This window comes from Mandrillus leucophaeus, unplaced genomic scaffold (assembly GCF_000951045.1).
Source record: "Mandrillus leucophaeus isolate KB7577 unplaced genomic scaffold, Mleu.le_1.0 Scaffold1, whole genome shotgun sequence".
Taxonomy (NCBI): Eukaryota; Metazoa; Chordata; class Mammalia; order Primates; family Cercopithecidae; genus Mandrillus; species Mandrillus leucophaeus.
This window is the reverse complement of record NW_012098097.1, coordinates 9182949-9195010: the sequence shown is the minus strand read 5'-3', so window position 1 is coordinate 9195010 and position 12062 is coordinate 9182949. Positions and strand designations below refer to the sequence as shown.

The following is a 12062-nucleotide window of genomic DNA, read 5'->3' as shown; positions in this document are numbered from 1 at the left end:
TTTTTTTTTTTTTTTTTGAGATGGAGTTTCACTCTTGTTATCCAGGCTAGAGTGCAATGGCACAATCTCGGCTCACTGCAACCTGTGCCTCTGGGGTTCAAGCGATTCTCCTGCCTCAGCCTCCCGAGTAGCTGGGATTACAGGTGCCTGCCACCACTCCCAGCTAATTTTTTGTATTTTTAGTAGAGATGGGGTTTCATCATGTTAGCCAGGCTGGTGTAGAACTCCTGACCTCAAGTGATCCACCCATCTCGGCCTCCCAGAGTGCTGGGATTACAGGTGTGAGCCACTGCGCCTGGTCTGTTTTTTTTTTTTTGAGATGGGGTCTCACTCTGTCACCCAGGCTGGAGTGCAGTGGTGCGCAGTGGTATAATCTCAGCTCACTGCAACCTCTACCTCCCAGGCTTGAGTGATCCTCCCACCTCAGCCTCTCGAGTAGTTGGGACCGCAGGCGCAACACTGAGCCTAGCTAATTTTTTTTGGTAGGGATGGGGCTTTGCCATGTTGCCCAGGCTGGTCTCAAACTCCTGAGCTCAAGTCCTCCTCCCACCTTGGCCTCCCAAAGTGCTAGGATTACAGGCATGAGCCACTGCACCTGGCCATATTATTATTATTTTGAGATGGGGTCTTGCTTTGTTGCCCAGGCTGGAGGGCAGTGGCATGATCAAGGCTCACTATAGCCTTAACCTCCTGGTCTCAAACAATCCCCGTCTTCACCTCCCAAGAGGCTGGGTCCTTAGGTTTTGAAGTCATAGCATCTGTCACATCAGTGGTGTTGGGGTCCAGGAGAAGCCCAGTTAGACTGGGCGGTGGGTGGTGCCTGGTGCAGTCAGCACTGCTCGGTGATGGAGGGGGCAGATGAGTGAATAGCTGATGAAAGAATAAGGGCAACAGTCCCTAGTGGGCAGAGCCAGGGCTTTGGCTAGAGCAACAGGGCCAGGGGACCTGATGGTCTCGTGAGCAGGACAGTGACATGAAGATGACTGTAGGTAACTGTGTACCTGGCACTCACTGCTGAGCTCCAGACACAGGCTCTCATGTCATCCTCCCATCAATCATTCTTTTTTATTTATTTCATTTTTTTGAGATGGAGTCTTGCTCTTGTCGCTCAGGCTGGAGTGCAGCGGTGTGATCTCAGCTTGCTGCAACCCCCATCTCCTGGGGTTCAAGCAATTCTCCTGCCTCAGCCTCCTGGGTAGCTGGGATTACAGGTGCACGCCACTACGGCTGGCCAATTTTAGTATTTTTAGTAGAGACAGGGTTTTGCCATGTTGGCCAGGCTGGTCTCGAACTCCTGACCTCAAGCAATCGGCCCGCCTCTGCCTTCCAAAGTGCTGGGATTACAGGTGTGAGCCACTGCGCCCAGCCCCTCCTATCTATCATTCTGTAGATGAGGAGACTGAGGGTCAGAGAGGTTGATCTGCCCCAGGTCATCCACAGAGGAACGAGTGGGGCCAGGACTGAACCCAGTTCTCTGGCCTGAGCCCATGCCTCCATGGGCGCAGAGTTAGGGTATCCTGGTAGAAGAGTCAGGTGGAACCCACCTGCCCAGAGATCCCTGACCCCGCCCCTCTTTAGGGCACAGCCCAGCGTCTGCAGAGCCTGGGAGCAGAGAAGGAGACAGCCCAGAAGGAGTGTGAGGCGTTTCTGTCCACGCGGCCCGTGGGCCCCGCTGCCCTGCAGCTGCCCGTGGCCCTCAACAGCGTGAAGAACAAGTTCAGTGATGTGCAGGTTCTGTGCAGCCTCTACGGGGAGAAGTGAGTGCTCTGGGGTCAGGGCAGCCAGGCAGGGCAGCAGCGTGTGGCCCAGGGAGTGTCTGAGTCTTGCCTCCTCTGTGGCAGAGCCAAGGCTGCCCTGGGTCTGGAGCAACAGATCCAGGATGCTGACAGGGTCATCCGAGGCTTTGAGGCCACCCTGGTGCAGGAGGCCCCCATCCCTGCCGAACCGGGTGCTCTGCAGGAGAGGGTCAGCGAGCTGCAGGTAAGGGACCAGCCAGGGCCTCCTGGTGGCAGAGGGACTCAGCATTCGGGGGAGGGTGGGGTGGACACGGTATCTCCCCAGCCACAAGGGTGCACCGCTGCATCCCCTCCTCCCACAGCGCCAGCGGAGGGAGCTGCTGGAACAGCAGGCCTGCGTGCTGGGGCTGCACCGCACGCTGAAGACCTCGGAGCATGCGTGCGCCGCGCTGCAGAATAACTTCCAGGAGTTCTGCCAAGACCTGCCTCACCAGCAGCGCCAGGTGCGAGCCCTCACCGACCGCTACCACGCTGCAGGGGACCAGCTGGACCTGCGGTGAGCGACTGGATCCTCCGCACAGCGTGTGGGCTGGTACAGAGGCAGGCATTGCTGCCTACAAGCTGTGTGATCCTGGGCTAGTGACTGCACTTCTCTGAAGCTGTTTCCTCACCTCTAAAATGAGATAACAACAGCGCTTATCTCCCAGGGTGGTGCCTGGTGGAGAACGTCCCATCTCTGAATTCCCAGGGTCAGGGAGTGGGGATCTGCACAGCAGGTCACTCGGGCCTCCTGACCTGCCCCCAGGAGGAGGCTCCCACCAGCCTCCCTGTGCACCTGCCCCTGTCCCCAGAGGGCAGGTCTCATCTCTGTTCTGGGCCTCGTCCTCCTGCAGGGAGAAGATGGTGCAGGATGCCGCCCTCACTTATCAGCAGTTCAAGAACTGCAAGGATAACCTGAGCTCCTGGCTGGAGCACCTGCCCCACAGCCAGGTGCGGCCCAGCGACGGCCCCAGCCAGATCGCCTACAAGCTGCAGGCACAGAAGGTGAGGCTGAGGCAGGGACAGCTGCCTGTGCCCATGTCGTCCCCTAGTGGCCAAAGCTCAGAAGAGCTCTAAAGGGCTTCAAAGCCCAGGGCACGGAGGCCTTGGGCCCCTTCCCTGGCCTCCAGCTGAAATGCTCCACTTTGCCCACAGACGGGGCCAGCACATCTCTGGCCTGACTGGGGCAATGGGATTTACAAGCTCAGGCCACAGAGCCCTGAGGGTTCCAGTCACTACTGCATTTTCCTCATCAAGCCCCTGCCATGTACCAGGCAATGGGTTCACTGGGGTACAACCCTGCACCCAGGCAGCTCCCAGTCTAGTGGGGGAGGTCTGTGATGCTGATAAGCATTGGTGGGAGAAGTCAGCGTGCTGTGGGTGCCCCCAGGCTGGACACCCATGTGGGTCAGGGTCGGTGGTGTGGGAGGAAGCAAGTGTAGTGGGGGGAAGGATGAAATGTCCCATGCAGAGGGCATGGCAGTCAGGGGAAAGGAGGGGACTCAGGGGCGAGGACGACCAGCTGGGCAGACCACACAGGCCCTTCCGGCGCGGGATCCAGGCTGCGCTCTCTCCTGCGGCCCCCGGAAGCTGCTGCGGAGGGGATGCTTCCAGGCCAGTGTTTAGAAGCTGGCTCTGGCTGCCGAGTAGAGAATGACTAAAAGGGTGGGAATGAAGACATGGAGGACCACAAGGAGCCAGGGTGGAAATCCAGTTGAGAGAGAGTGGTGGCCTGGCCGGGGAAGGGACCATAGCACAGGGCGAGGTGGGCAGGTCTGAGATGGACATGGCAGAATTAGGTGGACTTGGTGACTGCTTGAAGGAGACAGTGAGTGAGACAGATGGGGCCCGGTGGTACCCAGGGTTCTGTTGGGGACAACTGGGAAGAGGGGGCACCTCCACCTGAGGCAGGAACACAGGGAACACAGCATATTTGGGGAGAGGAATGGGGCTGGCTGGGTCATGCTGAAATGAGGTGGCCAGGACAGCCAAGGGCAGTGGGGAGGTGGAGGTAGGCATATGGGAGGGAACTGGGGCTGGGAGTTCCCCTAGGAGATCATGAGAGCAAAGATGGGTCTGGGACTGCCAGAAAATGAGGATATCTGGGGAGAGAGTAGGGAGGTGACATTGGGAAGGGGGCCTGGGACAGATATTCTCAGCCCCGGCTGCAAACTAGAATCTCCCAGGGAGCTTGTAAAACATCTCCAGGCCAGGACCCCTCCCCAGACCAAATACATTGTGTTATTGTGGTCAGAGCATCAGTAAGTTCCCAGGTGAATAAAAGTGGGCATCCCGGGTTGAGACATTTCCAATTTTTCTGGATGAGCTGTAGCAGCATCACCTGGAGACTTGTCAGAAATGTGAATTCTCAGGGCCACCTGGACCTGCTGGATCTGATGTGCAGGTGGGTCCCGCATGCCTGCCTCCCATAGGCCCCAGGTGATGCTCACAGATACTACTGTGCTAGAATGGAATTCTGAGGGGCACGAGGCCGAAGAAAGGAACTCTGGGCCGGGCGCGGTGGCTCATGCCTATAATCCCAGCACTTTGGGAGGCTGAGGCAGGCAGATCACCTGAGGTCAGGAGTTCGAGACCAGCCTGGCCAACATGGTGAAACCCCGTCTCTACTAAAAATACAAAAATTAGCCTGGCATGGTGGCGGGCACCTGTAATCCCAGCTATTCGGGAGGCTGAGGCATGAAAATCACTTGAACCCAGGAGGCTGCAGTGAGCCGAGATCACGCACTCCAACCTGGGTGACAGAGCAAGACTTGGGAAAGAAGAAAGAGAGAAAGAGAAGAAACAAGCAAAAAGAAAGAGAAGAAAAGAAAAGAAAAGATTCTGCCAAGGTGCCTTGGAAAGGAAGGAGGAAAAGCAGAGAGAATGATGTCAGGGAAAGGAGGGAGTCTGGCCCAGGTCTCCCTCCCTGCCCTTTCTGTCCCTGGGAGGCAGCGCTGGCTGACTGTGGCCCTGGAGGCACTGGCTAGAGGAGAGTCAGGGTGAGTGGAATTTCCTGGCCTCCTGACTCTGGGTTCTTCCCTGGCAGAGACTGATGCAGGAGATCCAGAGCCGAGAGCGGGACAGGGCCATGGCATCCCGCCTCTCCCAGGCCCTGCAGGCGGCGCTCCAGGTAAGCAGCTTGCCTTCAGCTTGCCCCTCTCCATGCATCCCCCTTGTCCCTCTTCCAGCCCTATCCCCCACACCCAGCTTCCCCCACTGACTGCCAGCCTGCTGTCCTTTTCGACCTGCTCAGGACTATGAGCTGCAGGCAGACACCTACCGCTGCTCTCTGGAGCCCACCCTGGCAGTGTCAGCCCCCAAGAGACCCCGAGTGGCTCCTCTGCAGGAGAGCATCCATGCCCAGGTGAGATGGGACCTGGCAGGGCTCAGTGGACCTTGGCACCAGCTCTGCAGGCTCCAAGGCAGGAGCTGACTCTGCCCTTCCCCTCTCCCTCTGCCCTCTCCAGGAGAAGAACCTTGCAAAGGCCTGTACTGAGGTTGCAGCAGCCCAGCAGCAGATTCTTCAGCAGCTGGAGTTTGCTAGAAAAATACTGGAGAAGGTACACAGACAACACCTACACCTTTCCCACAACAGCCAGGAATAACCAGGAATGCCCACTCCATTCCCAAAATGCCAGGCTCTCGCCGTGGTAGTCTCCCTTCCTCCTCTCCCTCCTGCCTGCAACCCCTGGGCAGCCCTGGCTGCTGGAGAGGGGCGCAGCCTCCGGCCACCCAGTTTGCTCTCCAGCAGCTCTTACAGGCTGGTGTCCATCCCAGGGTTAGGCCCTGGAGATGGCATTCAGTGTGGTCACAGCTTGGCCACTGCGTGTCCTCCAATGGGACAGGACCTCTAACCCCAGAGAGCAGAGAAAATCTCCATAGAGCCTTCAGCCTTAGCCACCTGGTTCTCCACCCTTGAGCCAGAACTTCTCCAGGACTCCTGGTGACTTACCAGCTTTTCTGTTACCCTCGGCCACAGTCAGTGTCCCTGGATGGAAGGGGAAAGGGGAGAAGTTCTGGAGGGACAGAGAGAATCTGTCCTGTTTGCATTTTTTTTTTGAGATGGAGTCTCGCTCTATCACCAAGGCTGGAGTGCAATGGCACAATCTCAGCTCGCTGCAACCTCCACCTCCCTGGTTCAAGCGATTCTTCTGCCTTGGCCTCCTGAGTAACTGGGATTACAGCATGCGTCACCACACCAGCTAATTTTTTGTATTTTTAGTAGAGATGGGGTTTCACTATGTTGGTCAGGCTGGTCTCGAACTCCTGACCTCAGGTGATCCACCCACCTTGGCCTCCCAAAGTGTTGGGATTACAGGCATCAGCCATCGCACCTGGCCCCTATTTGCGCTTTCTAATGCAAACCAGGCCTGCACACTGCCTTGGGTCCTAAAATCGTTGCATTGACTGGGTCTTCTCAAAATCCTATATCCAAGCATCTTAGGTCTTCAGCTCCACCTCTGAGGACCCACTGGGGAGTCTCAGGAAAGAGGGAGGGGTCTTTCATCTCAGGAAAAACATGGAGCTCTTATCTCCACCGCCCACCCCCGTGCTCTACCCTTCTTCCTCTCTGCAGAAGGAGCTCAGTGAGGACATCCGAGGGACCCACGATGCAAAGCAGGGCTCCGAGAGCCCTGCCCAAGCAGGGAGAGAGTCAGAGGCCCTGAAGGCCCAGCTGGAAGAGGAGAGGCAGCGGGTGGCCCAAGTGCAGCGTGAGCTGGAGGCGCAGAGGAGCCAGCTGCTGCAGCTGAGGACCCAGCGGCCCTTGGAGAGGCTGGAGGAGAAGGAAGTGGTGGAGTTCTACCGGGACCCCCAGCTGGAGGGCAGCCTGTCCAGGGTGAAGGCCCAGGTAGAGGAGGAGAGCAAGCGGCGGGCTGGCCTGCAGGCAGACCTGGAAGTGGCAGCCCAGAAGGTCGTGCAACTGGAGAGCAAGAGGAAGACCATGCAGCCTCATCTGCTGACCAAGGAGGTCACCCAGGTAGAGAGGGACCCCGGCCTGGACAGCCAGGCGGCCCAGCTCAGGATCCAGATCCAGCAGCTCCGCAGGGAGGATGCCGTCATCTCAGCCCAGCTGGAAGGGCTGAAGAAGGAGCTACTGGCCCTTGAGAAGAGGGAGGTGGACGTGAAGGAGAAGGTCGTGGTGAAAGAAGTGGTCAAGGTGGAGAAAAATCTGGAAATGGTCAAGGCCGCCCAGGCTCTGAGGCTGCAGATTGAGGAGGATGCTGCACGGAGGAAGCAGGCGGAGGAGGCTGTGACCAAGCTACAGGCTCGCATCGGAGACCTGGAGCGGGCTATCAGCTCGGTGGAGCCCAAGGTCATCGTGAAGGAGGTGAAGAAGGTGGAGCAGGACCCAGGGCTCCTCCAGGAGTCCTCCAGGCTGAGGAGCCTTCTCGAGGAGGAGAGGAGCAAGAACGCGACACTGGCCAGGGAGCTGAGCGACCTGCACAGCAAGTACAGCATGGTGGAGAAGCAGAGGCCCAAAGTGCAGCTCCAGGAGCGCGTCCACGAGATCTTCCAGGTGGATCCGGAGACAGAGCAGGAGATCACTCGGCTCAAGGCCAAGCTGCAAGAGATGGCGGGCAAGAGGAGCGGTGTGGAGAAGGAGGTGGAGAAGCTGCTGCCCGACCTAGAGGTCCTGCGGGCCCAGAAGCCCACGGTGGAGTACAAGGAGGTGACCCAGGAGGTGGTGAGGCACGAGAAGAGCCCCGAGGTGCTGCGCGAGATCGACCGCCTGAAGGCTCAGCTCAATGAGCTCGTCAACAGCCACGGGCGCTCCCAGGAGCAGCTCATTCGCCTGCAGGGTGAGCGCGACGAGTGGAGGCGCGAGCGGGCCAAGGTGGAGACCAGGACGGTGAGCAAGGAGGTGGTGCGCCACGAGAAGGATCCGGTGCTGGAGAAGGAAGCAGAGCGGCTGCGCCAGGAGGTGCGGGAGGCGGCCCAGAAGAGACGGGCCGCGGAGGACGCGGTGCACGAGCTGCAGAGCAAAAGCCTGCTGCTGGAGAGGAGGAAGCCCGAGGAGAAGGTGGTGGTGCAGGAGGTCGTGGTCACCCAGAAGGACCCGAAGCTGCGCGAGGAGCATAGCCGGCTGAGCCGGAGCCTGGACGAGGAGGTGGGCCGGCGGCGCCAGTTGGAGCTTGAGGTGCAGCAGCTGCGGGCCAGCGTAGAGGAGCAGGAGGGCCTGCTCAGCTTCCAGGAGGACCGCAGCAAGAAGCTGGCCGTGGAGAGGGAGCTGCGGCAGCTGACCTTGAGGATCCAGGAGCTCGAGAAGCGGCCTCCCACGGTGCAGGAGAAGATCATCATGGAGGAAGTGGTCAAGCTGGAGAAGGACCCGGACCTGGAGAAATCCACGGAAGCCCTGCGGCGGGACCTGGACCAGGAGAAGGCCCAGGTGACGGAGCTGCATCGGGAGTGCAAGAACCTGCAGGTCCAGATTGACATTCTCCAGAAAACCAAATCGCAGGAGAAGACCATCTACAAGGAAGTGATCCGGGTGCAGAAGGACCGCGTGCTGGAGGATGAGCGGGCCCGCTTGTGGGAGATGCTCACCAGGGAGCGCACTGCCCGGCAGGCCAGGGAGGAGGAGGCGCGGCGCCTGCGGGAGCGCATTGACCGGGCCGAGAGGCTGGGGAGGACCTGGTCCCGGGAGGAGGCTGAACTGCAGAGGGCCCGGGACCAGGCAGACCAGGAGCGTGGGCGGCTGCAGCAGGAGCTGCGGGCTCTGGAGAGGCAGAAGCAGCAGCAGACACTGCAGCTGCAGGAGGAGTCGAAGCTGCTTAGCCAGAAGACAGAGAGCGAGCGGCAGAAGGCGGCCCAGCGGGGCCAGGAGCTCTCACAGCTCGAGGCGGCCATCCTCCGCGAGAAGGACCAGATCTATGAGAAGGAGCGGACCCTCCGGGACCTCCACGCCAAGGTGAGCCGGGAGGAGCTCAGCCAGGAGACCCAGACGCGAGAGACCAACCTTTCCACCAAGATCTCCATCCTGGAACCCGAGACAGGGAAGGACATGTCCCCGTACGAGGCCTACAAGAGAGGCATCATCGACAGAGGCCAGTACCTACAGCTGCAAGAGCTCGAGTGCGACTGGGAGGAGGTCACCACCTCGGGGCCCTGTGGGGAGGAGTCTGTGCTCCTGGACCGCAAAAGCGGGAAGCAGTACTCCATCGAGGCGGCCCTTCGCTGCCGGCGCATCTCTAAGGAGGAGTACCATCTGTACAAGGATGGCCACCTGCCCATCTCTGAGTTCGCACTGCTTGTGGCTGGGGAGACCAAGCCATCCTCCTCGCTCTCCATCGGCTCTATCATTTCCAAGTCCCCACTTGCCTCCCCGGTCCCCCAGAGCACCAGTTTCTTCTCTCCCGGCTTCTCTCTCGGGCTCGGTGATGACAGCTTCCCTATCGCCGGAATCTATGACACAACCACAGACAACAAGTGCAGCATCAAGACGGCCGTGGCCAAGAACATGCTGGACCCCATCACCGGGCAGAAGCTACTGGAGGCCCAGGCGGCCACAGGAGGCATCGTGGACCTGCTCAGCCGTGAGCGCTACTCTGTGCACAAGGCCATGGAGAGGGGCCTGATCGAGAACACCTCCACACAGAGGCTGCTCAACGCCCAGAAGGCCTTCACTGGCATCGAGGACCCTGTCACCAAGAAGAGGCTGTCGGTGGGCGAGGCCGTCCAGAAGGGCTGGATGCCCCGGGAGAGTGTGCTTCCACACCTGCAGGTGCAGCACCTGACTGGGGGGCTCATCGACCCCAAGAGGACAGGCCGCATCCCCATCCAGCAGGCCCTCCTCTCCGGGATGATCAGCGAGGAGCTGGCCCAGCTCCTGCAGGACGAGTCCAGCTACGAGAAGGATTTGACAGACCCCATCTCCAAGGAACGGCTGAGCTACAAGGAGGCCATGGGCCGCTGCCGCAAAGACCCCCTGAGTGGCCTGCTGCTCCTGCCAGCAGCACTGGAGGGGTACCGCTGCTACCGCTCCGCATCGCCCACCGTCCCGCGCTCCCTGCGCTGACACAGGCCAAACAGCCAGTAGGGAAGTGTGTGTGTTGGGGCAGGTAGGGTACGTACACCTCTTGCCCCAGAGCAGCCTCATCCCAGGCAGTGGGTCTTCCCCCTGCCCGACCACTGTTTTATTATTTTACTAACTTGGTGTTGGGCTCCCTCCCCTAACCTTGGTGCCTGATCCATCCCCAGACCAGGACAGCAGCCACTCAGTTCTTCCTCCACCTCCAGCCAGTGATCCCAATAAACAAATTCTCTCTCCCTGTGCCATGTGGTGTCCCATTCGTTCACATTTGAGAGCACAGGATCCAGGTGTCTGGGAGATGAGTGCAGGGACAGCATTGCTCAAGTCTTTCCCTGGGCGGACATGCTCAATTTGCCTGCCTAGGAAATGGGCATCCTCAGAGATTATGGTTTAAAATCACTAAAGGAAGCCAGGCACGGTGGCTCACACCTGTAATCCCAGCGCTTAGGGAGGCCAAGGCGGGTGGATCACGAGGTCAGGAGTTCGAGGACAACTTGACCAACATGGTAAAACCCCATCTCTACTAAAATACAAAATTTAGCTGGGTGTGGTGGTGCGTGCCTGCAATCCCCACTACTCAGGAGGCTGAGGCAGGAGAATTGCTTGAACCTGGGAGGCGGAGGTTGCAGTGAGCTGAGATTGTGTCACTGCACTCTAGCCTGGGTGACAGAGCGAGACTCTGTGTCAAAAAAAAAAAAAAAAAAAAGATCATGGAACAGCTTCTGTCTCCCCACCTGCTCCTTGCCCATTTCCCCGCTGTCTCAGTTTGGGCCAGAGCTGTCTCCAGCCCTGTGTCAATGTCCCCCTTGGGAAGCCCAGGGGTCTCCTGTGAGCAGTACAACCAGAACACTCAGGAACACATCACATTTATTTCTTGTTGTCAAGCCAGAAATGAACCAAAAGCAGCATATCTCAGGTGAAGGAAGGACTCTGTAGTGCAGTCACAGCCCAGCTCTCCTGGGATCCGGGGAATGCCCTCTCTCCTGTCCCTCACTTCCCTCCTGTTTAACTTGGGACTCTTAACTGGAACTCAACTCTTCCCCCAAACATTTTAAATCCAAAAAGACCAGCAGGGGGCGCCATTTCCTCAGGGTCTGGCCCTGCAGGCGGGGCAGGCGAGGGCTTGCACACCTACACCCAGCTCTGGCAGGCCCCCTGCCTTCAACTTGGCACGTGTTGTTCCAGTGCCTGGGGACCCCTCGTGCATGGAGCATCCATGCCTCTATTTTGAAACGGCACCATCAAACCCAAAAAACACACAGGATCTCCCTAACCTGTGGGCAGGACTAACCCAGACTCAGCCCTCCGCAGGCTGATGCCAAATTCCTTAGCGCTTTGCTCTCCCCAGATGCGTCCTCTCTCAGCAATGGGTAGGAGGCAGCTGGGGCAGCAGCTGCTCGAGAGAGGATCTGAGTGTGGTCTTGATGTTCTCAAGGGCAGAATCGCTGCAGCACATACTGGCGGGCGGCCGGAGAGGGCTCGGGGGACGAGAAGTACGGGTGGGCCAGGGCAGTCTTGGCTGTGATCCGCCGGCTGGGGTCATACTGCAGGAGTTGCTGGGAAGAAAGGAGCAAGAGGATGTGGTCTGGGTGCAGCCTGGGTGGGGTGAGAAATCCCCCTCCCAGGTCCCAGATCAAGGGCCTGAGCCCCAAATTGGCTGCCCTCAAACCCAGAACCGCACGAAGCCACGACCTCCTGGCTCTCCAGCCAGTTCTGGACACTCCTGGAATCTGGACCGTCCTAATGAGTCACCCAGGTCTCCTCAGGCCACTGAAGCTGAGTCATTCCCCTTCTCGGGGAGGGTCCCAGGTCCCAGCCTGCTTCTAGTCGGGAAGACTACAGAACCCCACGTATCAGGAAGCAGGGGACTGAAGCTGTCCAGGGAGAAACCCTGAGTGGGGGGCACAGGGACTGACACTCCAAGAGGCCAAACCTGTCCAGTCCTCTGCCCTAGAGTCCCTAGACCCAGGCAGGATGTGGAAGGACCCCCCGTGGTGGAGCAGCCCAGACGGAGGGCTCGGGGCCTTGGCTGGAGTCCGCGCCATCCTGCTCCCATTGGGCGGGTAGACAATATGCAGAGGCTTCTGGAGAGCTGGACACACAGCCTGAAGACGAAAATACTGACCCGCCTTCCTCTCACTCAGCACCAGATTAAGGAAAGAAATGTGGCTCCAAGACTTTGTGGGCAAGAATGGACAGGGGACAGGTGCAGGGGCTCACACCTGTGATCCCCCACTTTGACAGGCCAAAGCAGG

The 12062-nt window shown here is 59.0% G+C and overlaps 2 protein-coding genes across 4 annotated transcripts in view; one reads left to right on the top strand and one right to left on the bottom strand.

The window, feature by feature from the left end:
• Positions 1-10050, top strand: part of EVPL (envoplakin) — a 21128-nt gene extending 11078 nt beyond the window's left edge. For both annotated transcript variants that reach the window (XM_011982475.1, XM_011982385.1), the window contains exons 15-22: positions 1579-1757; positions 1842-1980; positions 2099-2292; positions 2630-2780; positions 4822-4905; positions 5029-5139; positions 5243-5335; positions 6352-10050. In XM_011982475.1, the coding sequence (XP_011837865.1) occupies positions 1579-1757; positions 1842-1980; positions 2099-2292; positions 2630-2780; positions 4822-4905; positions 5029-5139; positions 5243-5335; positions 6352-9792 (4392 nt within the window). In that variant the 3' untranslated portion in view covers positions 9793-10050. The remainder of the gene's footprint in view (positions 1-1578; positions 1758-1841; positions 1981-2098; positions 2293-2629; positions 2781-4821; positions 4906-5028; positions 5140-5242; positions 5336-6351) is intronic.
• Positions 10051-10656: 606 nt separating this feature from the next.
• The window catches only part of CDK3 (cyclin-dependent kinase 3), a 4997-nt gene continuing 3591 nt past the window's right edge, over positions 10657-12062 (bottom strand). For both annotated transcript variants that reach the window (XM_011982106.1, XM_011982180.1), the window contains one exon: positions 10657-11363. In XM_011982106.1, the coding sequence (XP_011837496.1) occupies positions 11238-11363 (126 nt within the window). In that variant the 3' untranslated portion in view covers positions 10657-11237. The remainder of the gene's footprint in view (positions 11364-12062) is intronic.